Source organism: Orcinus orca, chromosome 6 (assembly GCF_937001465.1).
Source record: "Orcinus orca chromosome 6, mOrcOrc1.1, whole genome shotgun sequence".
Lineage (NCBI taxonomy): Eukaryota > Metazoa > Chordata > Mammalia > Artiodactyla > Delphinidae > Orcinus > Orcinus orca.
Window position 1 is genome coordinate 104,313,768 of NC_064564.1, and position 20,718 is coordinate 104,334,485.

At 41.2% G+C, this 20,718-nt stretch overlaps 1 protein-coding gene across 2 annotated transcripts; it reads left to right on the top strand.

Annotated features, from left to right (window-relative positions):
* The first annotated feature begins 2,973 nt into the window (after positions 1-2,973).
* TLR4 (toll like receptor 4) lies at positions 2,974-13,873 on the top strand. 2 transcript variants are annotated; one of them, XM_004269285.3, is made up of 3 exons: positions 2,974-3,510; positions 8,272-8,438; positions 10,772-13,873. In XM_004269285.3, the coding sequence occupies exons 1-3, from the start codon at positions 3,421-3,423 to the stop codon at positions 13,035-13,037; spliced, it is 2,523 nt and encodes an 840-aa protein (XP_004269333.1). In that variant the 5' UTR covers positions 2,974-3,420; the 3' UTR covers positions 13,038-13,873. The 2 variants fall into 2 exon arrangements, with proteins under 2 accessions (XP_004269333.1, XP_033283234.1); XM_033427343.2 differs by lacking the exon at positions 8,272-8,438 and having other exon boundaries at positions 3,409-3,510.
* The last annotated feature ends 6,845 nt before the right edge of the window (positions 13,874-20,718 follow it).

Genomic DNA, 20,718 nt, shown 5'->3' on the forward strand with positions numbered 1-20,718 from the left:
CCTGGAAGACCCTTGAGCAGTGCATTGCAATACTCTAGGCCAAGGGATGTGTTCAATGGTCATACTAACAGAAATGAAGACTGACGTTTTAGAATTATTTTACAGATAAAAATCTCTAGAACTTGGTAGAATGTTTTGTTTTAAAATGCTGATTTTATTATTATGCAGGTGTTGTGAGACTGACAGATCAGGAGACAATTGCCATTGAAAAGATAGTTTGTTACTCACAGTTCCCAAGAGGAGGGGGCATGTGATACCCTGAGGAGCCACATGAGGAAGCACCAGAGTCCATCAGGAGGCAGAAGGAGCAAGGGGAAGGCGTGAGCAGGAGCCTTTATTATGGCTTCTGTGGGAAAGGCAAGAAAAAGCAGGGTGAGCAGGCTTAGGATTGGATACTTTAAGTTCAGCAGGCTCTGGGGTATACGGGCTTTCTCTCGTTGTCTGGTACCTGGCCCTGTGATGATTAAGGCAGAAGAACATTGCCTTCTATATTACAGTAAGTAAGTCCCCTACTCAGAAATGAGTTCCATTTGATCACGTTCTAAAGTCCAATTTGTTCCTAAGTCAATAAAGTTAGCCTAGGTGCCCAACTAACACAATTGGCTATATAGTACTATACTGTAATAGGTTTATAATACTTTTCACACAAATAATACAAAAAAACAAAAAATAAAACACTTTTAATCTTACAGTATGGTACCTTGAAAAGTACAGTAGTACAGTACAACAGCTGGCATCCAGGGACTGGCATTGAGTGAACAGGCAAGAAGAGTTACTGACTGGAGGAGGGAGACGGGGTGGGAGATGGTAGAGCTGAAGGATCATCAGCAACAGGAGACGGAGGGCAGGCTGCAGTTTCACTCATGCCTGATGTTGATGGCACAGGTTCTGGTTCCTTGCTGGATTCAATACTATGTATCTTCTTGAAAAACAGTCCAGTGATGTCTGGGTAGTAGCTCTTTTCTTCTCGTCACAGATGACATGGTAGCACTGGATTGCATTCTGAATGGCTGCTGCTACAACCTTCGTGTATCATTCTATGTTTGGGTCCTGTGCCTTAAATACTAACAGTGCCTCCTCAAATAAAAAATCCCTTTGCCATTTCCTGCATTGTGAATCTCTTTGGTTCTTCAGTTACTTCTTCTTCCTCTTGTCTCTTTTCATCCTTTCTCTGGGCCTCCAATTCCATCAGTTCTTCATCAGTAAGCTCCTCGTGTTGCACAGCAAGGAGTTCAATGAAGTTGTCCTCTCGCAGATCTAGCTTGAAATAAAGATACTGTACTACTGTACTCTATACAGTACTGTAAAGTACACAAAAGCACAACCACTTGCAGAGGATGCACGCACGTGACAATGTACGCCAGACACATGAACTAATTTACGTGACTGGACGTGCAAACTCACATTTTCACCTTTGAAAGTTCACAACTTGAAGGTTCATATGTAGGGGACTTACTGTATAAAAGCCAGATAGAGGAGGTGTTTCAGAGCATGGGCTCTGGTTTGGTTAGTTTGCATATGAAAATATGCTCCAGGGCAAATCATCTGCTATCTCTAAGAACTGAGCAGCCCAGTCTATCCTCATCAGCAAGGCCACCAATGCCAGAGCATCAAGAATACAGACAATATGAAAATAGTTAATATACATTTGATGAGAGAAATGCAGTCAAAAAGATTTCCATTTTGGATGACTATGGAAGTAAAATGCTGTTAACTTCCAAGGGAACTAAACTTTACTGAGCACCTACTCGGTGCCAGGTACTGCTTTAAGACCTTTACATAGTCTCAATCAATCCTTAAAGCAACATTTTGACAGGGGGACTCTTTTTAGCTTAATTTTACAGCAGTGCTGTTGAAGAAGTCTGCAAGAGTTTGTGCTCCGTCCCCTATGACATGCTTCCTCACAGCTTAATTTTAGATGTGTTGGATTTGAGGTGCCTAGGGGACATCTTGGTAGAACTATTTAGGATACAATACCAATAACATCCCCATTTTAACCTACGTTCAGAAACTTACACTGCACTTCTTACACCCTAGACACTCTCTGTCCTCAAAGCTTTACAAATGCCATCTTATTTAATCCCATAACAGTACTTTGAATTATTATCCTCATTACATTCATATTTTTAATCACCTTAATAGCTACCAATTTATGGACTATCCTGATGAACCATGCACTAGACTAGGCATTTTATGTAAATTAACTTAATTCAATCATGCAAGACAAATGTGATTATCTCCACTTGAGAGACCAGAAAACTAATGCTTAGTGGCTTGCATCACATGGCTTTCTATTTATGAAATTTCATAAATGTGAACTTCTGTTGTGATTGGAACTATTGTCCCATTTTACAGACCAGAAATTGAGTCTCAATAGTTTAAGTGACTTGATCAATGCTACAAGACCATAAATCACCTAGGCTGGATTTGAATTTCGGTATATTTGGTTTTTCATCCCAATCTTTTGCCAATATTCCTGTACTTTTCAAAATGTGTTTCACTGGAGCATTATTTTCAATGTTTCATAAATGTGGGCTTACCTTTTATGAATCTTGATTTCATAAAATTGGACAGTGCCGTGGGCTAAATAGTATCCCCCGCCAAAATGTATAGGTTGGAGTCTTCACCCCATTACCCCAGAATGTGACTGTATTTTGAGATTGGGTCTTTAAAAAGGCAATTAAGGTAAAATGAGGTGATGAGGTAATGGATTAGGGTGGGCCCTCCTCCAGTTTGACTGACTGATTATAAGAAGAGAACTTAGGACACAGTCACACACAGAGGAAAGACCATGTGAAGGCACAGGGGGGAAGACGGCCATCTACAAGCCAAGGAAAGAGCCTGAGAAGAAATCAACCCTGCTGACCCTCTGAACCCAGACTTCTAGCCTCCCGAACTTTGTGAGAAAATAAATGTCTGTTGTTTAAGCCACCTAGTCTGTGTGTTTTTTTTTTTTTTAATAGTGGCCTAGGAAATTAATACAGACAGTAAGTTTCCACTACTAAAACAAAAGTGGGAAGCCACCGTCCTAGGTAGTTAGTCACACATGCTGTATGACCAGTCTGATTACTTTCCTAAACTCTCTAATCCTGAGGTCAGATGACCTCTTGGGATAACAGCCAGCTTCCTCTTGCTGTTACTCCAGCCCCTGGTCTGCAGACATTTTCTTCTTCTTCTTCTAACTTCCCCTCCAGTAACAGAGGAGATAGATATTAGAGAAACAAAAGTCCAGAATGCTAAGGTTGCCACTCTCACTTCCTCTCCTCCCTTAGCCCAGCACTGCTTTGAATACAGTCAGTGTCCTGGGGCGCCGAGCAGGAAAGAGAAGAAAGCACAGTGCCTCGGAGGCTGCCTTGACCGGCAGACACAGAGCGTCATGTTTCCAGAAGGCCACTTTTGGTCACAGAAAATGCCAGGAGGATGCCTCACACCCGCCTGGCTGCAGCTCTGATCCTAGCCATGGCCTTCCTCTTCTGCCTGAGGTCGGAGAGCTGGGACCCTTGTGTACAGGTACGTGGTTGGAGTCAGTTCGGCTTCCTGGAGCTTTACCTTGCTTCTGAAAATCTGCTCTCAGCTCAGTTTCCCATGACGGGCCCCAGTTAGTTTCATTTGCAAACAGACATCAAATTACCTTAAAAACTTAAGAAACCACAGGGACCAAATGATTCATGGCTATAGGACATTAACAAGCAGCCCATAGGGTCATGTCCCATTTAGGAGTTAAAGTGCTCCTAGGGACTTCAGGTCAGATAGACCTGCTTAAAATCACTCTTCTTGGGGCTTCCCTGGTGGCGCAGTGGCTGGGGACGTGGGTTCGTGCCCCAGTCCGGGAGGAACCCACATGCCGCGCAGCGGCTGGGCCCGTGAGCCATGGCTGCTGAGCCTGCGTGTCCGGAGCCTGTGCCCCGCAACGGGAGAGGCCACGGCAGTGGGAGGCCCGCATACCGCAAAAAAAAAAAAAAACAAAAAAAAAACAAAAAAACACTCTTCTTTCACTTTCGGGGTGTGTGACCTTGCAGAAGTTATTAAACCTCTCTGAGACGAGTTTTCACATCGATAAAAGAATTATAGGCTTTAACAGAAAGTTGTAAGAAGCCTGCTTCCTGTCATTGCTTAACGCTGGTGGTCTGTACACTCTGCTTCAAGCTGTTGCTTTGCCCCTTTCGATCTCAGGAAGAAGATATTTTTGGTCTCTTAATAGAAACAACTTTCTAAGTGGACTTCAGACTTCTGAATCTAGTCATAGTTCTGTCCAAAAAATGAAAAGAAAAAGAGTTGGAAAAGAAAAGGAGAGACAGAGATACAGAGAAAGAGAAAGAGCGATGGAGAGAGAAGAAGAAGAGACAGGGAGAGATGCAAAATATCAGCTAAGGCAATGCTTTCTTTCTTTTTTTTGTAAATAAATTTATTTATTTTATTTTATTTATTTATTATTTCTGGCTGTGTTGGGTCTTCATTGCTGCGCGCGGGTTTTTCTCTGGTTGCGGCCAGTGGGGGCTACTCTTTGTTGCGGTGTGCGGGCTTCTCATTGCAGTGGCTTCTCTTGTGGAGCATGGGCTCTAGGCGCGCAGGCTTCAGTGGCTGTGGCACGTGGGCTCAGTAGTTGTGGCTCGCGGGCTCTAGAGCACAGGCTCAGTAGTTGTGGCACATGGGCTTAGCTGCTCCACGGCATGTGGGATCTTCCCGGACCAGGGATCGAACCCGTGTCCCCTGCACTGAAAGGCGGTTTCTCAACCACTGCACCACCAGGGAAGCCCAATGCTTTCTTTCTTTGTGAAACATCAACCAGCTGGTTTGTAATCTCATTCATGAAGGATCTCCTTTGTTTTTCCCTGCATGGACTTCACAATTGCTTTGGAAAGCCCACGGCAGAACCAAGCAGCCAGAAGAATGCCCTGGGATTTAGGGTGTGGCAGAAATTCAAGAAACGCATAACCAGCAGTCCTGACATTGAGGACATGGGGGAAATTGTGTACTTTAATACGTAACAAAGACAAGTTTGTTATTTCCACGTCCTCTGTTCCCCCCATTCCCTGCTCATTGTCCTCCTCCCTGTGTCTCTCCTGCTGTTCAGTTAGTGGGTATGGATCCTCCAATCATGGTCACCCCAGGATATAATTACAGCCACTCCTGGCTCCTCCTATTTCCCATGCCCCAAATGCTCTGTTTCTGAAACTTGTCCAACCCTGCCCATCATCTCAGTGCCACCCTAGGGCAGATCCTCAGTTCCCCTGGCCTTGACTTTTGGGCAGTGACTCGTCTCCGACCCCTCAGCCCCCTTCCTTTAATCTACTCTGCTCATTTTCATCTGCTGTTTTTTTGTCATTGTTGTTGTTTTTTCTGAGGTTCAGATCTAACAAATTACTGTCCTTAAAAACTTTTAATAACTTTCCATTGTTATTAGGACCTTTTCCTACCATGAGGCCTTTGCACTGGCTAGTTCTTCTAGCTAGAATGCTTTTCCCCTAGATCAGTGCTGCTTAATGGGTCACATGATATTATTTAAATTTAAATGATATATTTAATAAACTAAATTTAACTAAATTTTTATTTAATCAAATTAACTTAATTTTAACTAACTGAATTTAAAACTATGTTTTAAACTATGTTCTAGTAGTTAAAAAAATAAAAAACAAACAGGTGAATTTAACTTTAACAATATTTTTATTTAAGTCAGTATATTCAAAATATTATTTCAAAATGTAATATATACTAGACTAGTAACAAGATAGTTTACATTCTTTCTTTGGTACTAAGTCCTTGAGATTTGTATATATTTTACATTTATCATATTTAAACTATCTACATTTCTCATACTCAACAATTGTGTGTGGCCAGTGGCTACCATATTGGACAGTGCAGCCCTAGATATTTTCATAGCTTAATCCCTCACTTCATTCAAATTTCTGCTTAAATGTCACCTCCTCTGGGAAGTCTTCCTTGATTGCCTCATGTAGAGCTCCCCACTCACTATATTTGACTCTAATCTCCTATGCTGCTTTATTTTTTTATATCACATCATTGGGTATATATATATATACTATATATATAAAATACATATAATGTTGTGAATATATATATATATATTTATTTATTGTTCACTGTTTGTCTTTCTGTTGAAATGGAATCTGTAAGAGGGCAAGATCATTGCTGGTTTTATTTATCACTTTATCCCAGTGCTTGGCACATGTAGTTGTTCAATTTATACGTGTTAAGTGATTAAAAGTATTGCCACAGGACAAAGTATGAGGCCCTCCTGATCTGGCTCTGGCTTCCCCTCTGGTTTAGGTTTCACCACTCCTGCCACACACCAGCTAATCTGAGCTAGTTTTCTACCCCTGTGTACTCACACTCTTCCCTCATTCTTCCTCTTCCCATATCCAAATCTCACTTATCCTTCCAGACCCACCTGGAAATATTCTCTTTCTTGGAAGCCTTCTACAATCTACAATCCCTGGATCCAGGATTGATCTCTACCTTTTCTGAACCAAACAGAATACTTGCCAAGCCTGGTTTAAGACCCTTTTCAGGAATGAGCTGTGCTCCTATCATAGCTCTTACTCTAGACTGTGAGCTCATTGAAGTCTGGAGCCTTATCACATTGGCCTTTGTGCTGCCCACAGCACTTAGCAGAAAATGCCTTCAACTGGGATTTGAATAAACTTCCATGTAATCGGTTGTCAATTCATTTGTTCAAACAAATATTTTCCGGGCATCATTCTGAGTGCTGGAGACAGAGAGCTAGAGTCTCAAAGCTTACGATCTAGTGAGGGAAACAAACAGTACGTATGGAACAATCACACAGAAGGCATAATGTTAGATAGTGATGACTCCTGTGAAGGAGGATAAAAGAGGGGAAGGGAGGATGTCTGGCACCATCCTCTATTAGACGGTACGGGCTGTGAGGATTCTGTGAGGAATACCATTTCAGGAGACAAGCGAATAAAGCAAAGAGCTGCACTATGGCCTGTGAGACGTTACACATGTTACTTCATCTCACTGAATTTTTCTTCTTAAAAAGGTTTATTTGAAGATTAAGTTCAAACATGTAACATATAAGAAACAAGCCTGCATATAGTGGGGAATTATAATAGCCAATAATAAAACATGCTAACATTTATTGATCATTTACACTGTAATAGGCTTTGAGATAATCTCTTTAATACCGTATCTCATTAATCCTTTTAAAAGATTCTACTGGTTTTAAACTGAAAACCAAAATTAGCTGGCTTAAGCAAGGAATTTTGTTGAAGAATCAGAGAATTAGGAAATTAAATGGGAGTTTAGAGAACGAGGCTTACAGAGAATTTGGGAAAGTATGATAAACTCAGCAGAGGAACCAAGACAGCATCCAGCGCTTGACCTTACTCACTAGGTTCCACCACTGGAGTCTACGCACTTCAAAGATTTGTCCCCATGTTCAAAGATTTGTCCCCATTTCTATCTCATCTGCTCAAAGGTCCTTGATCCAAGGGAAAGAATACAATTGGCAAAACTTGGGCTATGACTAAGGAAGGTCTGGACACCTGACTCGCAGTCTCCCTAAGCTTGTATACAACAAGAGGTGTATTTAGAAAAACAACAACAATGGGGCTTCCCTGGTGGCACAGTGCTTAAGAATCTGCCTGCCAATGCAGGGGACACGGGTTAGATCCCTGGCTCGGGAAGATCCCACATGCCGCGGAGAAACTAAGCCCGTGAGCCACAACTACTGAGCCTGCATGTCACAACTACTGAAGCCTGCACACCTAGAGCCTCTTCTCTGCAATGAGAAGCTACTGCAATGAGAAGCCCGTGCATCACAACGAAGACCCAACACAGCCCTAAATAAATAAATAAATAAATAAATAAATAATTAAAACAACAACAACAACAACAAAATCCCTTGTTGCAAATCACAGGGAAGGGTGAAACCCAGAGCTTTTGGACTCTAGAGCTTCAGCTCTTCACCACTTGACTCCACTGCTTCTCGCTAAACGCTGCCATTGTGATAGTAGAGGTTAAACACTGGGTAGGTGCTTTTCCCTTCCTAATCTAGAGTAAGACATTTTATAAGACTGAAGTGAGTGGATAAATGAATGGATGGGTGGATGGATGAACAGATGATCGGGTGGATGCACGACTGGATGGATGGATGGATGAAAGACGGCTGACTGGCCCCTGTGTTTGTCCCAGTGGCATCCCAGGCTCTGGCCTAGGAGAGGAGAGTTGCTGGGAGGTCTGGTAAGATGCATGCAGCAAGACACTGCATCTAATGTCTGACCATTTCAGGTGGTTCCTAACATTAGTTACCAATGCATGGAGCTGAATCTCTACAGAATCCCTGACAACATCCCCACATCGACCAAGATACTGGACCTGAGCTTTAACCACCTGAATCATTTAAACAGCCATAGCTTCTCCAACTTCCCAGAACTGCAGATGTTGGATTTATCCAGGTAATATATGAGTTTTACCATTGTACATGGAGAAATGTTCGTTGTTTTATCATTTCATTCTTAAGTCAGAAAGCCTGATTAGTGAAGTCTCATTTTCATTCACCTATTTATTCATTCAACAGACATCTTACCTGCTATATAACTTCGGGCAAGCCACCTCCCTTCTCCAGGTCTCAGCTTTCTTATTTGTGAAATGAGCAGTTGTATGAGACAGTCTCTAAGGACAATTCTATCTTTGATTTTCTTTTAAGTTAGGGGAGTAGATTGACTCAAACTCTTTCATCAGCAGGTATTTATTGACTACTTGCTATATGTTGTTCACTCTGCTAGGAAACAAGAGTGTGTTGATATATAACATACAACCCTAGCTATTAAGGAGGGCATGTCCACTTGAAAGACTTGATATGTTTAAATCCTGAGCATGGTGCTCAGCATAGTAGACATTCAACACATGCTACATGATTCTGATTTTGGCTTTTGAACCTGAGATAATAAGGATAGTAATATATAAGAGGAGGTGATAAGTTATTTGCAAACTAGAGGCAAGACATTGTGTTGTACAGAAAAGGGGCCTTCTATGCAGTGAATAATCAATATAGAGTTCATGAACTGAGTGGGTTCAAATAATGTTTAGAATATTGGAAGTGGGGTAGAGGATAAGGAATTAGAAAGATACAAGTAACCCAAAGAGAAAGATAACAAGATCAAAGGAAAACATCTGCTGTGAGACAGAACAGTGACTAATGTTTTATTTTTCTGATATAGGGAAGTATATCATTCATTAGAACAGGTGAAGTTATTATCATCATTTTGGGGGGAATTGAATCCTAAAATCATTTTCATCATCAGGGACCTTATTTAGAAATGTAATAGATAATGGACTATAATCTCTATAAGGGTTTGTGAAAAATGGAGAAACATTTTATGTATGACATTTTATTATGGAAACTCTTAATAAAGGATAAGAGGATAGTAGATATTTCTGCAGAAGAGTGATCATCTTATGTTTTGTACTCTAACTTGGATATTGATAGACTACAACAAAGGGGGGATCAAGCATTTTGAAGGCAGTGACATAGAGCCTTATGGAGGTCAGAAGACTTGAGCTGGGTCCTCCTCCAACATATACTGCCATGTGGCCTGAGGCACGTCACTTTGTGTGACTTGAGTCTCAGTTTTCAAATCTGTGAAACATAAATGGTGAACCTTACCCCATAGGGTTAACTGTGATACTAAATGTTAACACGCTATATATATTAAAAACCTTGTAAAGTAGACTTTATAAGCATAAAATACTATTATAGCATTCCACTAGTTTATAAATTTCAGTTTTCTGAATAAGAATTTTGTCAAGAAATATACTGAATTGAGGTAGACAGACCAACGCTTTTTTTTAAACAAAAGTTTCTCATCAATGTCCCTTATAATTCACTTTCGACGCAACACATACCCAAGGAACTACCCTCAGAGGCTTTAAATATGTGCTTGCAGAGAGGCTAGCTCCCCCTCCTGGTTAGCCAGGAGGAGATTCTGGATTAGGGGAAGGACAGATTACAGTGCAATAGATACTCTGACTTCTCATGTTGCTTCTTCATATACAGTAACTCCACTTATCTTCTAAGGATGCTTTGTGATAGACCAGGCAGCCTTTTTTTCCTATGGAAATCTATTGATACATTTTTTTCTTTTTGTAGATGAGGAAATTGAGGCTTGGAGAGTTTAAGGGATTCATATACATGCACATGCCTTGTTGACAGCAGACCAGAGATTCATGTTCACATCTCCTGCTTCCAAGTTAAATATTCTCTTCATCTTAATACTCTGATTAATATTAAGCGATGAGCCCTATATGGAGAACTTTTCATGAACATTAAGGATATCTGTGACACTTCGGTGTAATTTTTTATACCTTTGAAATTGACATTCACTAGTCATTTATCATGCCTAACAACTAACAGCTATCTGCCTCATCTGTACCAATCAGATATATAATCACAATTATGTGTGTCAGGAAATGGCTAAAGCTGATCCGAGGTTCAGTCTTCACGTGCCCCAATCATTGATCTTTAACTGATTTCCCTCTGTTGGATGGGCTGCCTCTGCTTAGCATGAGTGCCTAGTGTGATAAAAAGAGACTGTCACGGGGGCCAGTACGATAGTACCAAATGTGTGGGGCTTCTTCTTTGCTTCATCTGCCTTGCTTGATATTTCTGCCTATGCATCATAATATGTCATGTCATATCTGTGTGAAGACCTAGATGACTGTGTTGATATTTCATTTTTTTTTTAATTCAGCCGAAATATTATGTAATCTGTGTCTCTTTTCCTTGTAGATGTGAAATTCAGATGATTGAAGATGATGCATATCAGGGCCTAAACCACCTCTCCACCTTGATATTGACAGGAAACCCTATACAGAGTTTAGCCCTGGGAGCCTTTTCTGGGCTATCAAGTTTACAGAAGCTGGTAGCTGTGGAGACAAACCTGGCATCTCTAGAGGACTTCCCCATTGGGCATCTCAAAACCTTGAAGGAGCTTAATGTGGCTCACAATCTTATCCATTCCTTCAAGTTTCCTGAATATTTTTCTAACCTGCCCAACCTGGAGCACTTGGATCTTTCTAATAACAAAATCCAAAATATTTATCACGAAGACTTGAAGGTTCTACATCAAATGCCCCTACTCAACCTCTCTTTAGATTTGTCCCTGAACCCTTTAGACTTTATTGAACCAGGCACCTTTAAAGAAATTAAGCTCAATGAACTGACTTTGCGAAGTAATTTTAATAGTACACGTGTAATGAAAATTTGTATTCAAGGTCTGGCTGGTTTAAAAATCAATCGGTTGGTTTTGGGAGAATTTAAAAATGAAAGGATCTTGGAAAGTTTTGACAGATCTGTCCTGGAGGGACTGTGCAATTTGACCTTCGAACAGTTTCGGATAGCATACTTCAGTGAATTCCCGAAGGATGATACAGGCTTATTTAATTGTTTGGTAAATGTTTCTGTGATTTCTCTGTTGAGTCTGGATTTAGACAGTCTAGAAGCCCTTCCTAAAGATTGCAGATGGCAACACTTAGAATTGACTAACTGTAATTTTAAACAATTTCCCACATTGAAGCTCAATTCTCTCAAAAAGTTTGTTTTCATAGACAACAAACATATGAGCACTTTTACTAAATTTGAGCTACCAAACCTTCAGTTTCTAGATCTCAAAAGAAATCACTTGAGTTTCAAGGGTTGCTGTTCTCACACTAATTTTGGGACAAGCAAACTGAAGCATTTAGATCTGAGCTTCAATGATGTCATTACTATGAGTTCAAACTTCTTGGGCTTAGAGCAACTAGAACACCTGGATTTTCAGCATTCCAATCTGAAACAGGCCAACGATTTTTCAGTATTCCTATCACTCAGAAATCTCCGTTACCTTGACATTTCTTATACCAACACCCAAGTTGTCTTCCATGGCATCTTTGTTGGCTTGGTCAGCCTCCAAACCTTGAAAATGGCAGGCAATTCTTTTCAGAACAACTTGCTTCCTGATATCTTCACAGAACTGACGAACTTAACCATCCTGGACCTCTCTAAGTGTCAACTGGAACGGGTATCCCAGATGGCATTTCACTCCCTCCCTAAACTTCAGGTGCTAAATATGAGTCACAACAAACTCTTGTCATTGGATACACTTCCTTATAAACCACTCCACTCCCTCCAGATTCTGGACTGCAGTTTCAACCGTATCATGGAGTCCAAGGAGCAAGAACTACAGCATTTGCCAAGGAGCCTTGCTTTGTTAAATCTTACTCAGAATGACTTTGCTTGTGTTTGTGAACACCAGAGTTTCCTGCAGTGGGTGAAGGACCAGAGGCAGCTCTTGGTGGGAGCTGAGCAAATGATGTGTACACAACCTTTAGATATGCAGGACATGCCCGTGCTTAGTTTCAGGAATGCCACTTGTCAGATGAACAAGATGATCATTAGTGTGTCGGTTCTCACCATCCTCTTGGTATCTGTGGCAGGAGCCCTGGTCTATAAGTACTATTTCCACCTAATGCTTCTTGCTGGCTGCAAAAAGTATGGCAGAGGTGAAAGCACCTATGATGCTTTTGTAATCTACTCAAGCCAGGACGAAGACTGGGTGAGGAATGAATTGGTAAAGAACTTGGAGGAGGGGGTGCCCCCCTTTCAGCTCTGCCTTCACTACAGAGACTTTATTCCTGGGGTAGCCATTGCCGCCAACATCATCCAGGAAGGTTTCCACAAAAGCCGGAAGGTTATTGTCGTGGTGTCCCAGCACTTCATCCAGAGCCGATGGTGTATCTTTGAGTATGAGATTGCCCAGACCTGGCAGTTTCTTAGCAGCCGTGCTGGCATCATCTTCATAGTCCTGCAGAAGTTGGAGAAGTCCCTGCTGCGGCAGCAGGTAGAGCTGTATCGCCTTCTCAACAGGAATACCTACCTGGAGTGGGAGGACAGTGTCCTGGGGCGGCACATCTTCTGGAGACGACTCAGAAAAGCCTTGCTGGACGGTAAACCATGGAGGCCAGAAGGAACAGCAGATGCAGACAGCAGACAGCAGGAAGCAACAGCCTCCACTTGAGGAGGAAAATCTCCTGATGTGCTCCTTGCCCAGCTGGACACAGTGATTGTTCAGTTAACAAGTATTAAATGCTGCAACGTACCAAGCATTGTGCTAAAGGCTGATGATTTAGTGGTGCACAAGATATTCAGGACTGTTAATCTCATGGAGTTTACAATGTAGAGGGCATAAACACTGTACTGAAATACAGAACTTCCAGGTGGATGTTTCAACCAACTCAGCTAAGGAGTCCAGGACAGGGAAAGTCAACTCAACTCTTACCCCGTCAAATTGAATTAGAACTAAGAGATTGGGCCTCAGTGAGATTAGAAAAGGACAGACTTCTTCTCCTTCATCTTTTGAGTAGAAACCATCTCATGTTATATGTGCTAGCCATGTTAAAACAAAGCGGTTTTGGTAGTTTCAACTGATCTAGGTCTTGGCTCACTTTTCCCTTTTCTTTTGAATATAATTTAAATTCTATTTGTGACTCAAAAGGCTCCAGATTCAGATCCACACCCCCTACTTTAAGTCTATTCACAAATACCCTGGTTATCCCTTAGCATGTTCTATCTATTAACGACTAGTCCCTGATATTTTTTTGTCTTTATAAATCCAGTTCTCATTTTTCATGTCTTCTCTATAAACCCATATCATAAATAAGGCTGTTAGAGACATGCTGGAAAGATCCATACTTAATCACTAACTTTTGAGCAAATATGTAAAATATACTCTGTCACTTTGTCACTTGATGCCATTCTGAAGTTATTACCTACCAAGTTATGACTGTCATGAAGGAAGCATTAAAATAATTTGGTTGAAAGTGGCACTTATTGTAATAGAGGGAGACAAGTCCAGCTTCCTGGTCTCATCATGAGCAATTCAGGCTAGAGGCAGGGCAGGAGGTGGGGTGACCTCAGGAGGTCAGCTCTTCTTGATGACCCCAGAAACATGTGGGCTGATAGAGCTGGGGTGACTGCATGATGGGAGTTGCAGCAAAGGATTCTTCTGCAGCAAATGAGTATTGTTTGATGGTCCACTGAATCCTTCAGGGGATTTTGAAATGGTTCGAGGTGGGGAGCACACATTGCTGTTTCCTGTTGGATGTCACTCCATGATTACGTTTAGGAAAGAGTAGATATTATCATTGAGAAAGTAACGTCCTTGAGGTTACTGTGGGTCATGCGAAGGGAAATTCTTTGAAAAGCACATGCAGCCAGCTTTCCCAGAACGGTGCAGTCAAAGAAAGGGCAATGAGGACACTTGGAAAATACTGTTGTCAAAAACTGGAAATATGGCCACATTTAGGAGTGTGTTTGTGACTGAGTGTTCCAGAGTGCATTTTGGCTGGAGCATGGTTGGAGTTGCTGAACATGCCTGGGTGTGTTTATAGGTCTTATGTGCTAGTGAAAGTGGATGTATGTATTTGTGCACACGCCTCTATGTGTTCCTGTTGCTTTTTGTGTGATCATGTCTGCATGCAAGAAAGTGTGATTATATTGCAAGGGGAATATTTGCATTTGACATAGATGTCTCCAGATGTTTGAGTTAGGTCCTCACTCTAGTGCTGGTATGTGATTCCTTATAGACAAATGTCTGTGCTATATTCTGAGTATGCTTGAAGGCATGCATTTTTGTGTGTGTCTAGGCTATATGTGAGTGTGTTTCTTTTCATATTTAAATATGCATTCTTCATCTGTGTGTTAGTTCAAGCAAATACACAAGACTCCAAGGAGGAAAATCAAAATAGGACTGGAATATTTCCTGGATCCAAGGCTGTCACTGGTCTTCTTCCTATCAGTCCCCTCTCCCAGCTGGGAATTCTGAAAATTGCAGGTGAGGTGGACAAGAAAGGAAAGAAATGATATGACAGAAACATAAGGGGAAGAAAAAGGAAAGTTAGGCCTAGGACAGGTTCTTTGCAGCCATTTAAATTCTCTGGGTTAAACAGAGATGAAGGGTGGAATAGAAAAAAGAAAAGAAAAATTAATAATAATGCCTTAAATTTGTGTACTACCCTACAACTTAGAACATATTCACACAATTATAACCACATTTGAATCTCTTATGATCTGGGGGGGGGGGGTAGCAGATTAAGAAGTCATTTCACCATTTTACTGGTGTAAAATCTGAAGTTCCAGGAAGTAAATTTATTAGGCCACAGAGTAAAGTGGCAGGGCCTGAACTTGGCTTCCAGCTTACACTGGGCAGCTCACTTTCCATTGTACCCCACTGCTTCATGCTTCAGGTTCACAAGACAGGAAGTGAAACTCCTGAACCTCTCTGTGTGGTTAACAGTAGTCAAGGGTTTTTCACTGAAACCATGAATCATTAGGTAAATACATATGCATATATACATTATATATACTGAGTGATTTATTTATGACACCTTTCTTTCCATAAAGGGCACAAGGGAGATTCAAAAAAACAATACATGGACAAGTTTAGTTAATTAGAACTAGAAAATCTTGACAAGGAAAAAAAGACCCTTAGAGTAAGCTTTAGCAGTGGTTTCCCGTCCTAACTCCAGGGAGACCCCCCTGGTGTTTTGGACAGTATGGCTTTTGGAGAAAGCCAAAACTCACATTCACCACTTACCCTCTGGACATTGGCTTCACCTCCCTGAGAATCTAGTTAACTCAAATATAAAAGGAGGGTAGATTATTACTTTGCAAAACTGTTTTAAGTATTAAAAATAGTACATGTTCAATATAAGGAACACTTTTAAAGGGGAGTAATCCTCTGGGACTTTATGAAGCGATGTTCTCAGCCACCTCCTCCACTTCGTTCCTTAACTCCAAGTATTACAAAAGACTTTGCAGAATGGGAGAAGAGGACTTCTCTAATAATAATTATTTTTAATGGCCATTTTTAGGCCCTATTCTACTGCTTTGTGTATGGTATCTAATTTTAAGTCCCATACTCTGCCTATTAGATGGACACTGGTAATACCAGCATTATTAACAATTAGGAAATGAAGGCTCTATAAGTAACTTATCTCAAGTCCCACAGGTAGAAAATGGCAGAGCTTGGATTTAAACGCAATAGACCTCTCAGTCATTCTTCTTAGGACACCTATGAGTTCATGTAGTACCTTCCAGGAACTTGCTGGTAATTTCCAGAAAAGTGAGAGTCCAGAAGGAGGCTGGGGTTCTGACAACAGCATGGGTGGAGGCCAAGTCAGAAAGAAACTCCCTAATTAGAATTAGTCCTCCTATGGTTCCACTGGTTGGCCAGGGCTCAACAGAATCCAGATATGAAGGTTAAATCAAAGGATGTGTGTTGGGCTGAAAGATGAGCTGTGTGAGAGACATGAGGCAGTACTTGAAATCAACCATTTCCTCCAACAATGACGAACTAAGCCTTTCCCACTTTAATTATCTTTTCTGATGTAGTAATTTCTTTTCAATGAGGCTCCCAGGACTCCATGCAAATAGGTCTATTCAAATGGCCTTCCAGATAGGCTCAACTGTTTCTGTATTTATAGCAATTACCCACCAACCTGTACTCAGAGATACCTTTCTGCCACATGACTTGGAATAAGGCTGTTCCTTTCAATGCCTTCATTAAATGGCAGGGATGTGTCATTGGAAATCAACACAATAAGGAGACTTAACTGATGTAGTTTGAGTACATCAACTTTAGCAATGCACCTTGACACAAAATTTAAGTTGGACTGTCAGGAGGAGCAACAAAGCATGCCTCTTGGACTGACTTTCCCACTGGCACCATTATTCTCACTTCTTTCAGGCTGTCTAATGAGAGGAGGACCCAAATAATTGAGAATTTGGACTTAGAATTTCAGCCTAGTACCTAGAATGCCAATTATCTATTTTGCTAAGTGAAGAATACAGATGCTTTGAAAATCAGGAGTGCTAGAAAATCTGGCTTTCATTTTCTTCCAATGGAATATTCTAGTCATTGTTGCTAAATATAGGGGGGACAGAGTTTTTATTTATTTATTTATTTGCCTGCGCCGAGGCTTAGCTGCAGCATGCAGGATCTTCGATCTTTGTTGTGGCACGAGGGATCTTTTCATTGCGGCATGTGAACTCTTAGTTGCGGCATGTGGGATCTAGTTCCCTGACCAGGGATTGAACCCGGGCCCCCTGCATTGCGAGCGCGGAGTCTTAGCTACTGGACCACCAGGGAAGTCTCTAGGGAGGACAAGTTTTAAAAAATCCTATATGGACTTCTTTATGTGGCTACTATTCTAGCAGATGCATACAGTGGACTTGGATTTGAAGGTCCTGCCACACCTTCACAAGATAATTTTGGATAAGTTTCTTAATCTCTCTAATTTCAGTTTGTTTTCTTGAATAGGAAGGGTAAGTTTCTCCTATATTACAGGGCTACTACAAAGATAAAATAGAGAGTGGAAGGGAGATGGAGCACAGCTCCAAATTTACCTGCCTGAAGGGGCTGCCTTATGAGCAAGAAATATCCCAAGCCTGGCATGAAGGTGACATAGAAAACTGGAACCTGAAAGTCTCTAAGGCAGGAGGCTCACACCCATAGTCAAACTCAGTGATTCCACTCTCAGGGAGGGAGAATGGAAAGAGATGGCAGGGTCCTAGCTCTGAAAAACACAGTGAATTATCAGACACCATTGCTAGAATTTTAAAAGGGGCAAAATGCAAATGATGCAACCAGCAAGGGCTTAATCTCCAAAATATACAAACAGCTCATACAACTCAACAACAAAAAACCAAACAACCCAATTGAAAAATGGGCAGAAGACCTTAATAGACATTTCTCCAAAGAAGACATATAGATGGCCAGTAGACACATGGAAAGATGCTTAACATCACTAATTATTAGAGAAATGCAAATCAAAACTACAATGAGGTAGCACCTCACACCAGTCAGAATGGCCATAGTTGGTGCAGCCACTATGGAAAACAGTGTGGAGGTTCCTCAGAAGACTAAAAATATAACTACCATATGATCCAGCAATCCCACTCCTGGGCACATACCTGGACAAAATTATAATTCCGAAAGATATATGCACCCCAATGTTCACAGCAGCACAATTCACAATAGCCAAAACATGAAAACAACCTAAATGTCCATTGACAGATGAATGCATAAAGATGTGGTACATATATACAATGGAATATTACTCAGCCATAAAAAGGAACAAAATAATGCCATTTGCATCAACATGGATGCAACTAGAGATTATCATACTAAGTGAAGTCAGAAAGAAAAACAAATACCATATGATATCACTTATATGTGGAATCTAAAATATGGCACAAATGAGCCTATCTATGAAATAGAAATAGACTCACAGACATAGAGATCAGACTTGTGGTTGCCAAGGAAGAGGGGAGGGAGAAGGACGGACTGGGATTTTGGGGTTGGTAGATGCAAACTATTACATTCAGAATGGATAAACAACAAGGTCCTACTATATGGCACAGGGAACTATATCCAATCTCCTGGGATAAACCTTAATGGAAAAGAATATTTAAAAAAGAATGTATATATGTCTAAAAATAAAGGGCAAAAGCCAGACTCTGTCCATTTATAATGGAACAGAATTCTGACGCAGGGGACACTGAACTTCCTGTGAGAGTAGAAACCAAGACCTGGTTCAGGGTCTTCATTTACTTGTTGTGTGATTGTGGGCAAGTCATTCAAGTGCCTTGAGGCTCAGGTTTCAATACATAAAATGGGGGTGATACTATCTTCTTTGCAGACCTCACTGAGCTATAATGACAATACTGATAATAATAACCAATAGTTATCTTCAATTGAGCAATCATTTTGTGCAAGGGCCTTATATATACTATCTCATTTACTTTGTCACATCAATGAATTAGGAAGATACTAATTATTTCCAATTTATAGATGAGGAGACTGACACTTGGAGTCATTCTGTAATGTGCCCAAGGTCACCTGTTAATGAATGACAGCTCTGAGGTTAGGATGTAAGTCTACTTCACTCCATAACTAAGACAAGTAAGCACTGTACTATGTCAAGAGCACTCTCTTCCCACAAAAATGCATAAAGCCTTCCATCTCATCGTCATAATTTTGATTGGTATTGACCAAAGAGAATTATTACTATTGTTACTTATCAAGATTACTATTACAGCCATAAGAACCTGTGAAAAAGTAAATTAGGGCTTCCCTGGTGGCGCAGTGGTTGAGAGTCCGCCTGCCAATGCAGGGGACGTGGGTTCGTGCCCCGGTCCGGGAGGATCCCACATGCCGCGGAGCGGCTGGGCCCGTGAGCCACGGCCGCTGAGCCTGCACGTCCGGAGCCTGTGCTCCGCGACGGGAGAGGCCGCGGCCGGCAGTGAGAGGCCCGCGTACCGCAAAAAAAAAAAAAAAGTAAAAAAAGTAAATTAAAGATACACATGATGCCTCTCGGGCTGCAGGACATCTGGATGCTCAGAGCCTAAGGCCGATGCCACCAGGACCGCAGAGGGAGAAGGGTTTTATCTTTTAATAAAGCTGTTGGACTAATCTGAAAAAAAAATACACATGATGAAAGATTCTTAACAATGGACAAATCAGGTCCACTAGATCATGCCTTTCCTGTAAACAACATGTTTATGTTGCTGTATCATTTTTCCAGTCAGTCTGACTTCCTGATGGAAATCACAGACCTATGACTGAACACAGAGGTTATGGGGAAATTCCAAAAGCTAAGGACTTTCCAGACGGCTGGAATAAGGTCACACGCTCTGGGTTCCGTTATGGAACTCACAGAGTTTTCAACTCATAGTGAAGCCTGTGGAATAAATGGCTGATCAAAAGGAATCAAATATATTGAGCGGCATGTGAGCTTATCTGATTGCTGCCACTACCAGTTTCCTCACTTGGACAAAAAGGAAATGGGTGCCCAGAGAGGATAAGTAACTTGTCTAAGGTCACACAGCTTCTATGCATTAATCACAAAAATAACTAATATTTGCTAAGCTTTTGGTACATGCCTGGGACTGTTCCAATCTGTATATTAATTCATTTAATTGTTAAAATTAAATGGGCACATACTAATAGCTTTGCCATTTTTCAGATGAAGAAACTGAGGTCCAAAGGTGAATTGTCCACTTGGAAGGAAGAAAATTAGGATGTGAACCCAAGTTGGCCTGATTCTCAGGGCTGCATTCTTTCCACCAAGTAACAGCTATTCACCAGGGGTATTCAGAGGACTGATTGGAGAAAAATTCAGACAAGGTCAGTACCTCCCATGCCATCTAGAAATTGAAAGTTTATAAGGCAGTGTCTGCTACTCTCTTTGATTTTACAGAAATAGAGATGCTACCTCCCTGTGACAGTGCTAAGTGACAATTCTGAGTGTAAATGTGCTTTTGGCACAAATTGTCCTGTCCTAATAGTCTTGATTATAATTATAAAATAATGGGTTTCTGAAAGGCTGCAAGCAGTTCTGGGAATGGCAATAAGGGTTTAGACACGACATGTTGCTTATGCGAGAAGTGTTTTGTTGAAAATGAAACCCACGTTTAGGAGAAAGGATGGTGATGTATGCTCTTAAGAAACTATCTCACTATGTAATTAAATCAAAACCAGTCAGTCGCCAATCTGAGCTCTTGTCTCACACTAACAACACCCCATCTCCCATGAGCCAAGCAAGACAGGACTGACCTGAAATAACCCAGCCTGGCTTTTATCCACTGCTCCCTAGGACGTCATGCCTCCATCTTTCCAGTGTCCATGAGCTGTGTGA